Source organism: Mustela nivalis (assembly GCF_964662115.1).
Source record: "Mustela nivalis genome assembly, chromosome: 20".
Classification (NCBI taxonomy): domain Eukaryota; kingdom Metazoa; phylum Chordata; class Mammalia; order Carnivora; family Mustelidae; genus Mustela; species Mustela nivalis.
The window spans coordinates 18,790,598-18,809,081 of NC_139039.1; the positions used below are offsets into that span (position 1 = coordinate 18,790,598).

The 18,484-nt window shown below is 42.7% G+C and overlaps 1 protein-coding gene across 1 annotated transcript in view; it reads left to right on the plus strand.

Annotated features, from left to right (window-relative positions):
• Positions 1-18,484, plus strand: part of MTUS1 (microtubule associated scaffold protein 1) — a 162,302-nt gene that overhangs the window by 127,277 nt on the left and 16,541 nt on the right. Inside the window, 1 exon segment of the mRNA XM_082715602.1 lies at positions 8,418-8,484. Within this exon segment, the coding sequence (XP_082571728.1) occupies positions 8,418-8,484 (67 nt within the window).

Genomic DNA, 18,484 nt, shown 5'->3' on the forward strand with positions numbered 1-18,484 from the left:
GAGGGGAGCAGGAGGGGGGGCAGTGTTCATGCTCTCGTCTTGGGAATACTTTCCAGATGATGAATGGTACGAGCAGGTAGAATTCACCCAATTATGCTTTGTCACCTCACTTGGTACCTGAGTCCCTCTCTAAAACTTTGGGATTGAAACATTTCTACTGCTTTCTTTTCGTTTCCAGAATCCCTTAGACCAACCATGGCATGAGATAATCGTTATATCCATCTCCAGCCTATATTGGCATTATCATTTTTGCACTGTATTTTTTTGCCTAACTGTACACAGCTTTCCATATTACCTTTAGTTTAATGCTTTGAAAAAAGAGATTGCTTTTATTTGTGGGTTAAAGAACACTTCCGAGGTAACTCACAGTATGAGTCTGGGGACTCTTGAGAATTTCTGTCCATTCCTAAAATAGTTTGTGGTACGACAAATGCAAAACAGATTTTCTTTGCTTCCTTATTCTTCCCTGACATTCTTAAAGGATGTTAGCTCAGGGACTAGTTAGAATTCATTGAGAAGACCAAGCTTCTGGGAACGGATGCTACTGGCCTAGCAACAAAAACTGCAGGTGCCTAAGGGGGGAGTCCTGGGATAGGATTATATTTGAGTTCTTTAGATTTTTTTTTCCTAAAGATTTATTTATTTGAGAGAGAGAGCACACACATGCTTTAGCTGGGGGAAAGAGCAGAAGGATAGAATCTCAAGCAGATCCCTGATGAGCAAGGAGCCCGACCCAAGGCTTGCTCTATCTTGTGACCGTAAGATCGTGACCTAACCTGAAATCAAGAGTCAGTTGCTTAACCCACTGGGCTACCCAGGCTTTTAAAATATTTAAAATATTTTTAAATCACAGTCTAAAAGGATGGGTATCACATAACATCTCAAGAAAAAAACCATTCCATTTGCTTATTCTGGAGTTCAGCTCAACCCAACAAACCTATGTTCATTGCCTATAGAGCTACGGTGATAGAGTTGCCAGCCTGGGGCCGGGGAGCGAGGCACTTGGTCAAGCCATGCTCTTGGTCTGTGCCTTTGCAAGTGACCACGCTAATAGATAGTTAAGATCAATACTTGAACATTTTACAGCTTTGTCCAGAAACGTTTTTTTAAAACATTTTATTTATTTATTTGACAGAGAGAGATCACAAGTAGGCAGAGAGGCAGGCAGAAAGGGGAGGGGTCGGGGAGGCAGGCTCCCTGCTGAGCAGAGAGCCCAATGCAGGGCTCCATCCCAGGACCCTGAGATCATGACCTGAGCCGAAGGCAGAGACTTTAACCCACTGAGCCACCCAGGCGCCCCATTTACCTAGTTTTTATTTACAGTAGTATATAGCCCTTCTGTTTCTCTTTAATATGTAAGGAAGGAATTGGAAAGCTGGCTTATTCAACCAAGTAAGCTAAATTGGAAATGACATAATATCAAATGTCGGAAACAATTAGTTTGTCTATTTTGTGATAAACCAATTACTTTGATTTACTATATCTAGCCTAATAAACCCCTCATTCAATTCCCATGTGAGATGAGTCAAGTGCTGTGAGCCCTCCTCCCACAGTGTTGCTCCCCCTTTTCCGTTCATACTGATTCCAGCATTGTTTGGACTCTGGATACCTGTCCAATAGATTATGATAACTTCTTATTTAGTCTTTAGGCCTGCACTCACTTCACTATGATCTATTCCAAGCACTGCTAACAGATTCATCTTTCCAAAGCATTCCACTGTACTGATTAAAACCTTCAGTGGTTTCTCCATTGTCTACAGCCTACCTGTCCAACATGGCAGCTACTAGCTTTATGAAGCCACCAAGTACTTAAAGTACAGTAAGGCTAAATTAAGATATGCAGACAAGCGTTAAAATATACGCATGGATTTCAAAGACAGTATGACAAAAGGGCGTAAGATACTTTGTGAATAATTTTCAAATGATACTGTGTTGATGATATACTGAGTTAAATAAAACACATTAAAATTTAATCTTACAAACTTTTAAGAAATGTGACTATTAGGAAACTAAAATTACATACATGACTCACATTCTACTTCCTCTGGATGACTCTGGGGTGTAACTTGAAATATAAGACTATAATCTGGCACGAGCTGCCTTTTTAGCCTTACTTCACTGCCTCTCTGCTCCTGCTTTGTACTTAGTGAGGTGGAGGGGAAGTAAGAGGGATGTAATGTTTGTTGAATATTTAGGAAGTTCTAGACATTAAGTGTTATCCAAAGACACCAGTTGGAATTAACTAGGAAGAAAATGGAGGCATAGAGCTGTTAAATAACTTGACTATCAGCAGACAGATAGTTAGAGGAAGACCAGGATTTGCACCTGGGTCTAAGACACTAGGAACTCAAAACCCTATGAACTTCTGTGCTTTTTCATCCTCGGTTCAAATACCATTACTGGGCTACTGCCCGTCTCCCTAATATCCCTACATGTTCAGCTCTTAGAGTAGCATCCCATGACTACCTACATGGGATTCACATGGATTCATTATACAAACAGCCACGTAGAAAATGCAAGTTATATAGATCAGGCAGGCCTGCTTTCCGTGGTCCTCGGTGAGGAAAGGCCCAGAAGTGGATGTGAGATGAAAGACCCATATCTGTTCTTCCTTTGGTTCCTAAATCCCTCGTGTGGCATGAACCTTCCACAGTCGGCATGTTCCTGGGGTTTCAAGATCCTCTTTTCCCACACAGCTTCGCCCGCAAACACAAACCAAACACTGTGAGATGCTCAGTGGGAGAAGGAGTAGATGGAACACTAGAGGAAAAACCTCCCTCGATTGGACGCGGTGACAGATATTTTGTCAGTCAACAACAGGGCAAACTCTTTCTGAGTTTCCGGGATACTTTCACTGTACGGGAATTTCCTCTTGCACCTGCCTTTAAAGGTTTTAATGCCCATGTAATTGTGACTCCACTCAAGTTATTAAAATTCAGCTCAAAAGCTCCCTCTTTTAGCGGCACCTGGGTGGCTCAGTCTGTTGAGCATTTGGCTCTTGGTTTTGGCACAGGTCATGATCTCGGGATCAGGGACTCAGCCCTGCATCTGGCTCCGTGTTTAGCAGGACAGTCGGCTTGAGGATTCTCTCCCTCTGTCCTTCCCCCTGCTTGCACGCGCGTGCACGCGCACGCACACACACACATACACATTCTCTCTCCCTAAAATAAATAAATCTTCAAAACAAAACAACCTCCCTCTTTTATTTCATGGTCCTTCTAGCTCTGTGTTCAGTCTACCTTCTGGATTCTAGGAGCACTTAGATTTCTCTGTCACTCTCTCCCTTATATTACAGGTAACCATCTGCACTCGTTCTGTTTTTTAAGACCAGAAGCTCACTGAGAACAGGATCTGTGTCTAGTTCCTTCTTAGGAACCCACCCCAGCAGCTATGGCAGGGCTTTATACGTAACAGACGTGTCATTTGTACCTGAACGAAAAAATGAATGGGGAAGATGGAGTCCCAGGTGTAAAGACGAACATCTAAAGTCGTTATGTGAATGTTCTTTGCTCTTTAAAACCAATCAGCAAATATTTACTGATTGCCTAATGTGTACAGGACACTGTTATAAAACAGCAAAGAAAGACATAACCAGGGGAAAAGTTAAGTAATTCTTCAGAACAATTTTCCTCTTAACCCTTTGGTTCTCTCATACCATTATAGAAGTGATTGACGGATTGATGTACACGTAGTTAGATATGGATGGTAGATGTCAACTGATCTATATACATACATATCTTATTGCTAAGTTTTTCTAAATGGTTTTAGAGCGTTAGAGTGTGAATAAGAAGGAGGATTGATTATAGGGAATCCTAGAACTATGACTTATCCTTTTGTTGCAAATCTAATGATGATAGTTTATTATAAAAGTTCTATAAGGGCCTCATCAATCTGGAAACTAACACCACACTTTGTTTCCTGGAGGACACACGGTTGCTGGTTTTAGTTTGTTCCCAACCTCGGTTTTTCCTTGCGTAGTTGTGCAATGTTCTGTACAAACAGCCAGTGTGAAATCCAACCTAAAGTAGTACCCAAATAAGACACTAGCAGTCTACTATATGTAAAAATGTCTCAGAGCAAAATAGAGTGGACATGATTCATCATGTGAGTGGTGGGGAGAAGGTCAGAGACCGCACACATCTGAGCCATCCGACAGGGCTCTTTTCTGCAAAACCCACTGTGCTGTGGATGCTTCTCAACAGCTAACAGATTCAGGCCCCCTGATGGGACGGCAGCCAGAGCTTAAGTGCCTGTATCCAGGGGACTCCTAATTAAATTATAGTGAATCCAATTTTTCCTTGGAACACTTCATACATTTAACACACGCGTAGAAAAGCATATTTCTATCCAGATACCTGCCTCCCTCTTTATTCATATTGTGTGGAATTCTGCGTGTCAAAATACAAAGAGGATTAAATAAACTTGTTACCTAGACTATAAAGAGTTTCTCATCTAGGACAGAAACACTGATTTAGGAGCAGCTGAATAAAAAGAAACGGGTAATCAGTATCAGAGTGCCAAAATGCGTTTTTATCATCTACCAGTAAAAGATAGGTATCTTAAAGGGCAAGTTCCCAAAGAGAGTCAGGCAGAAACTGACACGGACTATGGTGTGGACACTGCAGTTGGCATTTCACATAGGATTTTTTTTAAAGCCCTTGGTTTTTCCATTATCCTGTACTGCTTCCCCCCAGATGAGGTCATCTGCCTTGAGTAATGACTGAACAATTGAGCATGAGCATTTTAGACCTACCTAGGTCCCAAGCTGCTTTTCTTTTTAAAAATCAGGGAGGGGCGCCTGGGTGGCTCCGTGGGTTAAAGCCTCTGCCTTCGGCCCAGGTCATGATCCCAGGGATCGAGTCCCGCATCGGGCTCTCTGCTCCCCGGGAACCTGCTTCCTCCTCTCTCTTTGCCTGCCTCTCTGCCTACTTGCAATCTCTTTCTGTCAAATAAATAAATAAAATCTTTAAAAAAAAATTTATTTAATTGAGAGAGAATGAGTGGGGGAGAGGGGCAGAGGAGAGGGAGAGGCAGACTCCCCACTGAGCAGGGGGCCTGATACGGGGCTCAGTCCCAGGATCTGGGGATCATAACCTCAGCCAAAGGCAGACAATAACCAGCTGAGCCACCAAGGCACCCCGGTTCCTAGCTTCTTGAGGGCAAGAATCATGTCTTAAATTTCTTTCATGTTTCACCCAACATCTGGAACGGTCCTTGATTAATTGGTTCGTAGCAATAACTTGCCAACCAATTTGGAAAGATAAATGTCTAATGTAGGCTTTGAGGGGAAGGAGATGGTAACAGTGATGGACTCTGAGGTTTCTATAATGGGTCAGGTGAAGACCACGCTTTCCAAATTGTGAAAGTGGGACACATGGCAAGTGTGACTTGAACAGAACAAGGAAGGAATTAGAGTCTAAACCAGGATTGGAAGATCGTGGTTCTTAGAACTAGGGTAAAGTTTCTTTTTCACGTATCCCATGGAATACTCTTCGAGTGAGGGCATTTGTGTGTACAAAGAATATGGGACATGAACCTAGCAGCCCTCTGCGAGGTCGTGTGGAGGCTTGCTCTCACTAGTGCAGGAATGAATTGGTGGAGATCAGGACTGCGGTGGAGGTGGCACTAATAGAGAAAGTGTGGTAGATTCAAGACTCATTAGAACTGACTAACTTTGGAACAACTCATTTAGACAAGAGACTGGCTGGTGACCTCACAGCCTTCCTGTCTCTGTGTACTCGGATTGACAGAGCTTGGAAGACATCAGTGGCTTCTGGGCATTGAGTAAGGAAGGTAGAGTGTGGGAGTTGGGGGAGGTGTTCACATGGACTGAAATTCCCTGTCCCCGAAATCTCTTTAAGAAACCAAGAGATCAGGTGGCATATCTCTGCTAGGATGTAAGCATTTCCACAACATTACTTCTGGGAACTGTACATCAGCTTAGTTTTTCAGTCCTCACTTAGCACATTTAGGAAAGTTTGAAAAGTAATTTAATTTCTTGCCAGTTTTGCCTTCTACTAGCAATTTAACTATTCTTAGAAAGTGAATTTTAAGTAAGTCCTGAATGTTTTGCAGGATTGCTTGTGGCTATTAAGCTTTAGGGTTTTTTGACATGGAGTGACAAAGCTTGCTATTACTTACTTGAACTAAATTGCTAAGCAAACAAAATTAAGGCTTAAATTCATGGCATAAAGGAGAAGCATGTGATATATGTATTTTTATGTGCTTTCCCCCCAGTTTTATCCAGGTTGATTTTCCTCAAGGCTTAATTTCTATATCAGAAAACTCATGACTTGTTCATTTTTTTAAAACCTGGACTCACTGATTTGTGATTTCAGAAAAGCTTAATACGACACTTTAAAATCAAGCATTTAGGGGGTGCCTGGGTGGCTCACTGGGTTGAAGCCTCTGCCTTCGGCTCAGGTCATGATCCCAGAGTCCTGGGATCAAGCCCCGCATCGGGCTCTCTGCTTGGCGGGGAGCCTGCCTCCTGCCCTCTCTCTGCCTGCCTCTCTGCCTACTTGTGATTTCTAGTAAATAAATAAATAAAATCTTTAAAAAAAAAATCAAGGATTTAGAATCCATTAACGGCAAAACATACTCAATGAAGACATGTCCTGAAATCGCAGTCACTGTTAACTGTCCATATGACCGTGTTAGCACGTTGTTCCTTAAGTTCTCAGCTCTTTTACTGAGAGACCACCAGAAAGCAAAAAAAGCTTTGGATGATGTCTGCTCTCCAAGTCCCCAGTCAGCATTTCACACTTGCCCTTTAACACCAGTGGACCATGTTCTAAGCATTGAGATTAAATTTCGCGGCAAGCACCATCCGTTTCATGATAATGTCATTTTAAATGGTAAATCACAAAACGCACACTTGGATTTTTCTTCACCTAGTTCATAGGCTTCTTCAGTATACAGGTTTCGGAGAGCAAGTTTTTCTTTTCTCTTGATAAGTGTGATAATCTAATGGCCTCAATTAAAGAGGGGGACTAAAAAGGCTCACAAATCTAAAAATAACTCCATTATCCAGGCAGAGAAGGTCCGTTTTTCTTTCCACTAGCAGCTGATATTTAAGTAAGTGGCCATCGATCAGTCTAATGTCTGGCTCTCGTTTTTCATAAATGAAGGGCTGTGGCTTTAAGTAATCGCAGGCTGCTTGTGCCAAAGGCAGAAGCTGCAGAATCAGCTTCTGCCAGGAGAGAGGCATACGGTAACCTGCAGGACGCGAAGTAAGGCTAACCGAGGACCAATGGCGCTCCTCCTGATAGAGCTTTGAATGTAGGCAGACCCGACTGGTGGGTGGTGTGGCCACCTGTGCACTTCTTGGACAGTGCGGGGGGTGGGGGCAGTTGGAGACAGAAGCTGGAAAATGGGCTGCTCCAGCAGCAAAATGTGCCTCTATCCTCCATGTGCAGCAACAAGGGTAATTAGTATTTGCTTCTAGTGCGTTTCTGGAAGAGTATCAGGGACCGAGGCAGAGGTGGTCTGGAACTAGTGGGGGGATGCTGTGAGTGGCAAGCAGCTCCTGCCTGCAGAAGACGGGTCTCCTGATCTCTGCAGTAGTGTAAGCAGGATACCGCCGGAGCTCGAATTCTGCCTTTTCCTAAGTTAATCCCTGGTGGTGGGGTATCTACCTTTTAAGAAACTATCGCTGTATTTGTGGGGGGAGGGGGGCATGCGTGCGCGTGTGTGTGATCTCGTTGAGTTGCTGGGAACTTGGAAATTGTTTTTCTTTGCAGTATAAATAATAGCTTTTTTGATACTGAAACAGTTGCCCGATTCTCTTTGATTTGTTTCTCTAACGTCGCCTTACAATTATAGCTGATCCCAAATTTAATAATCCTTAGAAAACTAATGCAGACCTGAGTAAAATTAATCTAATTTTGTCTTTTTAAAGGATTGTTTTTGGCTGTAGCCTTATAACAAAGTTGTATGTCCCTTTTAGAAGGATTGACCTTGCAACAAAACTTTTTTTTTTTTTTTTTTTTTTTGCAAATACAGGACAAAGTGCATATAAGTGCACACGTTTAGAACATTAAATATTTATCTTACTGATTACTGCTTTATTGCCCTTGGAGGAGAATGCATTAAGTCTTAAGTATGCATTTGCTGAGAGGTTCCGCAGATCAGCAGTGAAGCCTGGCTCAAAGTAAATATTTGTTAAAGTGCCATGCAGTGCCTCCAATGAGAGTTTCCCGAGGACCTGAGAAAATAAAGATTGTTGAAACATGAATTTCCTTAACAACTAAGGGACATCTGTGTTTTTTTTTTTTAACAACTCAAACTGTTAGTCTAAATGATTCATATCTTGGCTTCTCCGTTCTGAGTCTCATTTTCCTGGTGATAACGAATGTGTGCCTTTCTGAAAGGGACCCTCTTGAAAACATTAGTAACTTGATGTGTGTTTTCCGCAGCGGGAGGAAACACTGAAGCAACACAAAACCCTATCTCAAGAACTTGTTAACCTTCGAGGAGAGCTAGGTAAGAGCTTGTTTTTTTTTTTAATTTCTTTGTAAGTTTTTGTTTTGTTTTGTTTTGTTTTTACTAAGTTTCACAGCACAAGGGGACACCTGGAAAATTTGGTTTTCCTATCGGCATCGCGGCTGGAGGTGCAAGCTGGCAGTGGCTAGCTGTCCCACTCTGCTATCTGTGCAAACACTTACATTTCTTTTGAATCTTGGCAGCTTGACCTCCAGTTCACAGAATTCCTGGCACTGATCTGACTAAGCCTAGCAGAGCTTCTGATGACCAAAACATTGCTCTTCCTAAAGACAGGGCAGAGTGATTTCTGGAATTGTATGTGCTCCTGTTAAATAATCCTGTCATACTTTTTTTCTGAACCTCTTTCTGTGTTAAAGAGTGATGAGAAAATGCCTTTTCTGATAATAGTAACTACATTACACTTGCTTGGGGCACTTTGAGAGGAGTGAGCCTACCGGAAAGAAGGACGTGTGCATCCACGGTGGCCTGCCTGGAGAAGGCATCCTCTGTGCCCCTGTTACAAGTTGAACAGGGCTTATGGTGAATAAGGACCTGGTTCCTCCGGTAGCCATGCGTCTCCAGTGTCTGTAGCACCCACTACCCAGGGCTGTGGTTCCCAAGCTGAGTTCAGTTTTGGGTCTTGTCTCTCCTGGAAGGGTCCTCAGGGTTCAGGCGACAGAGGCAGTACTGCCTTTCCTACCTCATGTGCTGCGTTGGAGTGAGCCAGCTGCCTTGGGATCCTTCAGTCCGCCACGGGCACCTCAGCCCAGGAGAATCAGCTTCTGACTTTTGCTTCAGCCAGGTCTGGAGTTGTTCATTAAAAGGCTGAGTTCTTTGCCCTTTGCAGTTTTCTGTGTATGCTCACAGCCTCCTCTTCAAGTGTGAGTGGCTGTGCATATAAATAATGCAAAAGCAACAGCCAGTGTCCATCCAGTTCTAGAAGAAACTGCCCATTTTTCTTTGCACAAGACCAGAATTTCAACATTGTCAGTATAATTTGCTGGACTTGAAGGTTTTCTTCCCCTGCCCGCAACCCCCACGAAGACAAAGATCAAAGAGCAGTTAATGTGGGGCCATGACTTGTCTCTGCATTCCTCTCCCCGCTCCACCCGCCAAGGAGAGGCAACCCCAAACTCTTGGCTCACCCTCCAGGTTCTTAATACCTGGCCTTATTTTAGGCTCTGGAAATGAAGAACTCTTTATAAAAAAAGAACGTTAAGACAGATGGAACTTTGGGACCCCAAAGACTCGCGAGTTCTAGGGAAACAGTTCAAGGAAACCACAGCTCCAGGCTTTCCGCCATGTCCACCAGACTGCACTCCTTTCTATCGCCCAGATGACCCCCTTAATTTGCTTTTGTCTGTGCCTTAAATAGTGTAATGGAGCTGGAGTGAGCGGGTCAGGAAAGAGGCCTTTGTGTGTGTGTTTCAGAGTTGGTTACGACCCAGCGGAGGTGGGGATGAGCCTACCTGCTGGTTCACATTTCAGCCTCTCCAGAACAGCGGTGGAACACTGCGCTCATTCATGCTGCTTCAATGGGGGATCCTCTTTTTCCCTGTTCGTGGAGAGTGCGGTGAAATGATCCGAATGGGGATCCAGGTCCTCAGCACTCCCGTTGGTCACAGAGCCGGACAGGAAGTAGCTTGCCAGTCAGTACCCATTGTCCCCTTCTCTTCTGTTTGTGATAAGGAGAGTGCGCCCTGGTGTGTTTCCCTGCCGCTGGCCGAGTGTCCGGATGCCGGGGTTGGCCTGTGTGTATCGTTCGTCACACAGGTGGGAGCTGGCTGACCCCGGCAGTAGAGGATTCTGGTCAGGAGAATGAGTGAGGCGACAGCGCGAATGTCAGTCAGCGGAGGGGATGACGGGACTGTGTCGCTGCTCCTGTTGCATGAGGTAGGGCTGCCCAAGGAACTATGGAGAGCATTTGGGGAATGGTTCACTCCCGTGAGGGGAGAGAGGGGAAGGCTTTACATAGTTCTTCTGATGGAACAGTCGAGAAGGAACATCCTAAAAACTTCCAGAGGGATTGTTCATAGCATGAACCAAGAGGAAAGAAGATAGGTTACATAGCAAAGTGGGAAATGCAGTTTAAAAATTTGAGGCAATAGGGGCCCCTGGGTGGCTCAGTGGGTTAAAGCCTCGGCCTTTGGCTCAGGTCATGACCCAGGGTCCTGGGATCGAGCCCCACATCGGGCTCTCTGCTCAGCGGGGAGCCTGCTTCTTCCTGTCTCTGCCTACTTGTGATCTCTGTCAAATAAATAAATAAATCTTAAAAAAAAAAAAAAAAGAAAGATTTCATTAAAAAAATTTGAGGCAATAGTATAGAATGCTTAAACTGTGTGGTCCCACTGTCAGGGTCCAAATCTTTCGTGGCCGGGTGATGTAGGAGCAAGTCACGTGACAGGTCTTGAGTCGTAGTTTCATTCTCTATTCAGGGGCACTAATAATGGCCTGCTCAGGGGTGGTCGTGAGGATGACATGAGGTAACTGACTGTGAAGTGCCTAGCACCAGGTGTTACCTACTACTAAATAGTGGGAATTCACATGTGTGCAGTTTATAGCTATGTAGTAATTGCCCACATTGGCTGTTTTTGGGGGGCATGGACTACACTGCAAGAAGGAATTGTAATTAGACCAAATACTATTAGAAATCCCTCAGGATGGGTTGGGTGTTATGTTTGTTTGTTTTCCGACTCCCAAGTCGGAAGGGCAGTGAGAGGTGGTGGGTCCCTTCCTGACGTAGTAGAAGGGCTCGCATTGTGGAGTCTGCGGTGTAGGAATGGGTCCACGTGTTCTAGCTAGGAGTTGCCTCACTTCTTTGAGTCCAATTTCCTCATGGGAGATAGGAAGTTAATGTGTATCTGGCTGGATTGTCATGGAGCTTGGATAAAACAGTGAGTTGTATGAAGCAGCTGTCATCGCGCCTGGTCCGCCACAGGAACCTCAAGAAGAGAAAGAGCTGCTACCATCACTGTCATCCAAGTGTCCACCATTTCTCTCCAAAATCATGGGGGGCTCTTGTTGTCCTTCTCCTGCTGGATACTATTTCTTCCTCTTCTCTATGAAACTATAGGCAAGGTTCCTAAACTAAGAATTACAAAATAATAATAATAATAATAATGTAATAAAGGACAGTAGAAACTCAGGAGCACTGAAACCCAAGTAGAGTCTGTGATAGTGACCTTTGGAATCTGCCTCCAGCTGTCTGCTCCATTGACTGACTTTTCTGTTGTCTCACTGGTTGCTCTGACAAATGTCCTCTTCTGCCAAGTTCACCCAACTGAGCTCAGAACAAAAGCCGTAAGGCTCCTCTGCCCCTGGAATCCTCAATACTTTACAACCATGTATTTATTGTGTCTTGTGTTTTCTTGTTGTCTTCAGATAGTAAATTGCTTCATTTCAGAGATTCTTTTCTCCTTACTATGGAAAAAGTATATATGCTTTCCATTTTCCCAAGTAGTTGATAAGTACTGATGGGCATTTGAAGTGTTTGAGTGTTGGTTTCTTTGTATTTAAGGACATTGTGTGGAAATTAAAATTGCAAAGTGAGAGGAAAATAGCCCATAGTTATGGTACCCTTGACAGAACATTTATTTTTGCATATTCTCTTGTGTCTTTGTTTATATGAATATATATGACTTCATATCTTGACTTGTTTGTGAAGTTATGACTTACATAGAGTGGAATGCTTGTTGATAAACACATAATAACCTGCACCTTTATCAAGGTATTGAAGATCTCTGTCCTCCCAGAAAATCTCCTCATGCTCCTTTCTGGTCAGTGACCACCACCCCCCCAAGTAGCAAACACTGATCTGATTTTTATCATGTAGGTTATCTTGTGTAGCCGAGAATTTCATCTAAATGGAAACATGCATTATGTTGTGTCTGATATTTTTCACACAGAAAAAATCCTTTTGAGATTCCTTCATGTTCTTTTATGTGTCTTCTGATCTGTTTTTCATGTGTCAAACCCTTTTCCATCTTGCCTCTTAGTCTTTGTTATGGTTATGTTGAATGACTTGGGAAAGTCTTCGTGGATGTTGCTTGATTTCACTAACCCCTTTAGGGTTGGGGTATAGCGAGGGTTTCACTGTTCGCTGTCATCCCCTCCATTCCCCTGGTTTCAGCTACAACCTGTGGGTCATGATGCACTGATTTATTATCCTAGTTCTCTCCTTCCAAGCTGTAGATGAGTTTTGCCCAGTGCAGAGCTGCCTCCAGGAGAGCCAGTGGTTATAATCAGACCTTCGGACTCCCCAACCCCTTGCTTCCAGAATGTTCTGCAGTGTCTCCTCATTCAGGCCTCTTTTTTCCTCAAAGTCTGTTTATCATCTTCTGCAATGACATCATCACTCACTCACCACCCAAGCTAACAACAGGTATCACACAACTTTTCCTCCATCTTCTACTTGGTAGTCTGTGTTCTAAGTATCACAGTATATGGATCTGTTCCTCCTCTGCCTTCTGGCTGCTGCTGTTCTAATTTTAAGCCCCATAATTGCTCACACCAGATACATTCCAGTGGTCACCCAACAGGTCACCTTGCTCCAGGCCTGCTTCTGTCCTCTCCACATGCTATCGGGACCATATTTAAAATAAATCTCACATCTGTCCTCTACTGGACATCTTTAACAAACATCAGTGACTTCATTTGGGCTTTGGCAGAAAGTCCAAATATCCTCTAGCTGCCATGTATGGTTTGACCGGAACTCTCAGCCCAGCTTCGTGATGTCGGGACATTCCTTTGCCTTTCTTCACACCTTCTTTCCTTTCCTCACGTCCCAGCCATGGGTCCATTCATACCTCTCTGACACGTGATATCCTTTCTGCTTGAAATGCTCTCTTCTTTTTTACTGTCTTTCTATTTTTGCTTCTTAAACTTCTCCCTACCTACAGTGACTCACTGAGTCCTAATGAAAATATCATATCATCAGCTGAGTTTTACCTGATCTTGCAAGCAAGTTAATTGTGCCTTCTACTGTGACCTTCAAGAAACTCTGTTTTTTGGGTAGTTTCTAGATCTCTTCTCACAATCCAGAACCATGAGCCCTTCAGAGACAGTATCTCCTTCATGTTTGCAGCTCTCCCTGCTGATGCCTTTGTGCCTGGCATTTATTACCTCAGTGAATGAGTGACTTTTATATTGAAGATGGTAACTAGGGGAAGTTGGTATTATCCTTATAAATTATAATACTCAGTGGTTTTGTGTACACATGTTTTCCTACAAACCATTTAAAAATAACATACATGTTTTTAAGACTGAATAATAATAAAGTAAGGTGAACTATAATTCCCTTGGAAATATTTTATAATTATATCTGACAATGCCGTTAGATCATTTGGAAAGTGTTAGCCCTTGAAATAGATAACAGTTCAATTTAATGGTCTGTATCTGCAGCAAGCATTTGGCCTCTGGGATGGAGAATAAGTATATCATTCTGATTTTTTTAAGAGTTGTGTTGGATCAAAACCAGTATGATAGAGAACCATAAATTATGATCTTTGGGAGTTCTACTGCTTTTTGTTAATCACTAGGATCACATTTTTATCTAAATTAATGAATAAAAGGTATTTTTTTATTGAAAAGGTATTTTATGTGTTTAGCCATCAGAATTAATAGCTAATGTACATCTTTTTTATAGATGTTCCATCGATTTTTATTCAAGTTTTTAATCCTACTGAGACTTAAAAACCTGGTCAAATGAACTAGATTTCAGAACTTGGAATTCTATTCACAGGCATTCCTCTAAATTTAATATCATTTGCTCTGAGCTGTTTGGACAATGCACATCTCTCTCTCTCTCTTTCTTTTATTTATTTTTTTGACAGACAGAGATCACAAGCAGGCAGAGAAGCAGGCAGAGAGAGAGGAGGAAGCAGGCTCCCTGCTGAGTAGAGAGCCTGATGTGGGGCTCGATCCCAGGACCCTGGGATCACGACCTGAGCCGAAGGCAGAGGCCTTAACCCACTGAGCCACCCAGGCGCCCAGCACATCTCTTTTATACATTTGTCCTAATAGTCTCTGTTTAATGCCACAAATGGGATTTGAACTCTTAATTCACTAGCACTAGTTGATTGTTTTTCTGTGTATGTAAAAATTATGAGCTGGATATGACAGTAAGATCTACTGAATGCCAGCTCTTTCTGACAGCAATACTCAGCTCCAAGTCTACTGGTTAGTATTTTATTAAATGACAGGAAAGGGAAGGGAAGGGAAGGGAGGGAGAGAGAAGCAGGAAGGAAGAAAGAAAGGAAAAGTAGCTGAGGCTTAAAAGTAAAGTAACCTTCCTAAGGTCAGACAGCTAGAGGGCAAAGTGCCTGGGTAACGGCCTACGTAGCCTCGGTAGGTCCAAATTCCTGTTCGTGGTAACAGGGAAAGCATGATGAAAATATTCGAAAGCTCAGAAAATCATGTGATATAAGTACTCCTTTGCATTGGTAACAAGTTTTAGGATCTTTCTATTCAATTCAAAAATTCAGGAAGTACTATCAGATTAAAATAGGACTTGTTATTGTCAGTTAGGGAAAAGTGACTTGGCTCTGCCAGAAGCAGTGTATAAATTGTCTAATCAACACTTGATTGGTGTCTATGAACTTGAAGCTCCCACACACCTTGTGGAATGTGTTAATTCTTTCATGAGTTTTGTCTACAGTTATGACTTAACAGCCTGTGTATTTAAAATAATTTTTAAACTCTGTAAGGTTAAGTCGCTTTGGAGTTGCGGAATTCCAGAAGTGGTTTTTGAAGTGGGCTTTAATGAAAAAACTGCTAATATAATGAGAACCAACTGTATACCCAAATAGAATTCTTTCTCTTCCCTGAGCTGATTGAGGATGTTTTTGATACCACCTCAGACATAAATCATTTTCCCCATCCATAGCTGTCCATCGCATACTTAGCCTTTGGCTGGCTGTGTCTTCAAGTAAAAGGTCACATTCTGTCACCTGTACAGATACACAGTAATACCAAGGGTATCTGTTTTGAAAGCCTATAGAGTCTTCTTCCTTCTTCTGTAACTTGTCCTAACTTGTCCTTGTCCAGTTTTGATAGGATCAGTTTTAACTAATGTCCTATGTCCAGAATGCTGGTTCTCAGACTTCCCTGTGTGATAAAATAGACCAGGTTAGAATCCAGATTCATAGTTGTGACTCAGGTGGCTTGGGAACAGAGCCCAGCAATGCACTTCTGATGACCGTGCAGGTGATTACCCTACAGTGCTCCGTGGGGTACACTTTGACACCACCCTAGGTGTCCAGAATGTTGTTTTTTGATTTAAAGTATATACAAATCAAGCAAGCCCAGCGAGACAGTCAACAGTAATGCTGGGAAGCACCAACTGAATTGAGTCTGTTCTTGTACATCGGCTTCCAAATGAGCTTTAGATGCGTTGTTTTGCTGTCAGTGTGATTTCTTTAAAGTCCTAACTGATTTTTCTCAGGCCTGAAGCGTAGAACCCTGTGTCTGTTACCCAGCCAGGCTTGGATCTCTGATTCACTTTCATGCCTAAATGTTTTCACTGGTCCATGGAATGTTGCTGTTGTCATTGCGAGAGCGTCTGTTTTGCAGCATGTCGTTGGCCAGTGAGTAAGCTGAAAAACAGCAGAGCCTTTTCAGACTTTTATTGGCAGCGAGATCCACGGGCTCTGAGGAGGCCCAGCTGGCCCCTCTGTACCTAGATTGTCTGGCTGGGCCAGATCATCTCTCTCCACCCCACTGCCCCCACCCCCATTCAACACAAATCAGTATTGAGGGGGTGAGATCTTTTTTTTTAAACCTCCCTTATCTTATCTTGCGGTTTTTCTAGCTTCTGCAAGAGAACGTGCCTTAATAGTCTGAGACATCCCTTGCAGGTAGAGATTAAATTCTCGCTTACACATTGCAAGTTGTGGGGCGCCTGGGTGGCTCAGTGGGTTAAGCCTCTGCCTTCGACTCAGGTTATGATCTCAGGGTCCTGGGATCGAGCCCTGCATCAGGCTCTGTACTCAGCAGGGAGCCTGTTTCCGCCTCTCTCTCTGCCTGCTGCTCTGCCTACTTGTGATGTCTCTCTCAAATAAATAAAATCTTAAAAAAAAAAAGACACATCACAAGTTGAGAAAATAGCCCTCAGAACCCAGATGAGGTTCTGAGCTCTGTGCTATATATCTGCACTGAAAACATTGAGTAGATTGGCATCCTGGACCCAATTCTGCCCCTTCAGTTCCCTTGCCAGTAAAAGGAGATTGAAGATAATATCTCTTTTATTAACTCAAACACCGTTACATGAAATCGTAGGCATGAGAGCACCTTGTAAAGCATGACCTGAATTTAAAAGGAAACTAGTATGAGTTACGAGAGAATTGAGAGGCCAGGCATTTTGTAAAGCAAATTCCTAATAAGTTAGGATTAGTGAGAGGCTTTTGAAAATCGTTCATGTTGATTCACATAATTCCCAGGAGCCATCAGAAAGCTGTCTGTAGCTCATTTTGAAATTTAGAAGAAGACTGTTCTCTGTCATGTGACTGCCAAATTTCTTGGTCATAGAAGGAAGGAATATATTTTGGAAAAAAACTGGAGGTCTTCTGAGTCAATGATCATGGCACAGGCAGTTTGTGAAGCCTTGCTCTACAAAATCCTTACCAAACACTAAAGTTAGCAGAGCGGGTGGTGATTGTTCCTACCTTGCTCACCAGGAAACTGAGAGGCAGAACGTTGGAATTGACCGTGATTGGATAGTCTAGGTCCCTACCCTTTGGTTGTAGGCTCCTGGTCTTTCCCCATGTAGTGATTTACTTTTTTAAAATGGCATCTTGATAACTTTATTCACTTATATCTCCTATCTCCCATTTTAAACAGATGAGACCCTAGTTTAAGAGAGCAACCTCCAGAGTCATTCACTGTGGGAATGGGTCATGACCAGGTATCCCTCTATAGAATAAGAAGAATATTCTGAATTAGTTATGCTACTATGGTAAAAGATAGTGTCCCCATTCACGCTTCTGGGGCTGGGGTACAGTAGAAGTAAGATAAGATACTTACTTGTTTCCCCTTTACTTTTATAGACAATTGGAAGCATATTATACATGCATTTCTGCACCTTGCTTTTCCACTTGACAGATCTTGAAGTTCAGTACATAAAGAACTTTATCAGTCCTTTTAAATAGCTGTTAAATTGTCTTATTTTTGGAAAGCATTCCATTGTTTTGATACACCACAATTAATTTAACCGGTTCCTTCCTAGCAGACATTAGGGTGTTTCTGATGTTTTGCTGTTACAGAAATGCTCCAGTGAAAAACCCCAACATCCCTCATTTTATGTATGTGGGAATATATCTGTATAAATTCTTACTAGTGGCATTGCTGGGTCAGTGGACTATGCAGAGAAAACATGACAGGCCAACATTAAGGGACATTCTAAAAATACCTGACTCCAAAACTGTCGTGATGGGGGGATGGGGGAAGACCCACTCATAGACCAGAGAAGACTCAGGAAACATGACAGCTAAATGCAGTGTGGTATCTTGGATGGGATCCTGGAACAGAAGTAAGGGATAAAGTTTGGAGTTGAGTTCACAATAGCGTGCCAATGTTGGTTTCTCAGTTTCAACAATGTCCCATGGTAGTGTGCAGTGTTAATGTTAGGGGGAAAGGGGTGAGAGGTATCTGGAAACTCTTCTCTCTTTGCAGCTTCTCTGAAGTTCTAAAACTAATCTCAAAGTTGTTTCTTAAAAAAGCATTAGTGGAAAACTGGTAAAGTCCAAGTGAAGTCTATAGTATGGTTGCTAGTACTGTTCCAGGGTTAAAAGCTTAATTGTGACAGATGTCTCATGATTACGTAAAATGCTGACATTTGGGACAGCTATGTGGAGAGTATATAGAAACTCTGTGTACTATCTTCTATAAATCTAAAATTTTTCACAATTAAAAGGTTTTTTTTTTTAAGATTTTTTATTTATTTATTTGACAGACAGAGATCACAAGTAGGCAGAGAGGCAGGCAGAGAGAGAGGAGGAAGCAGGCT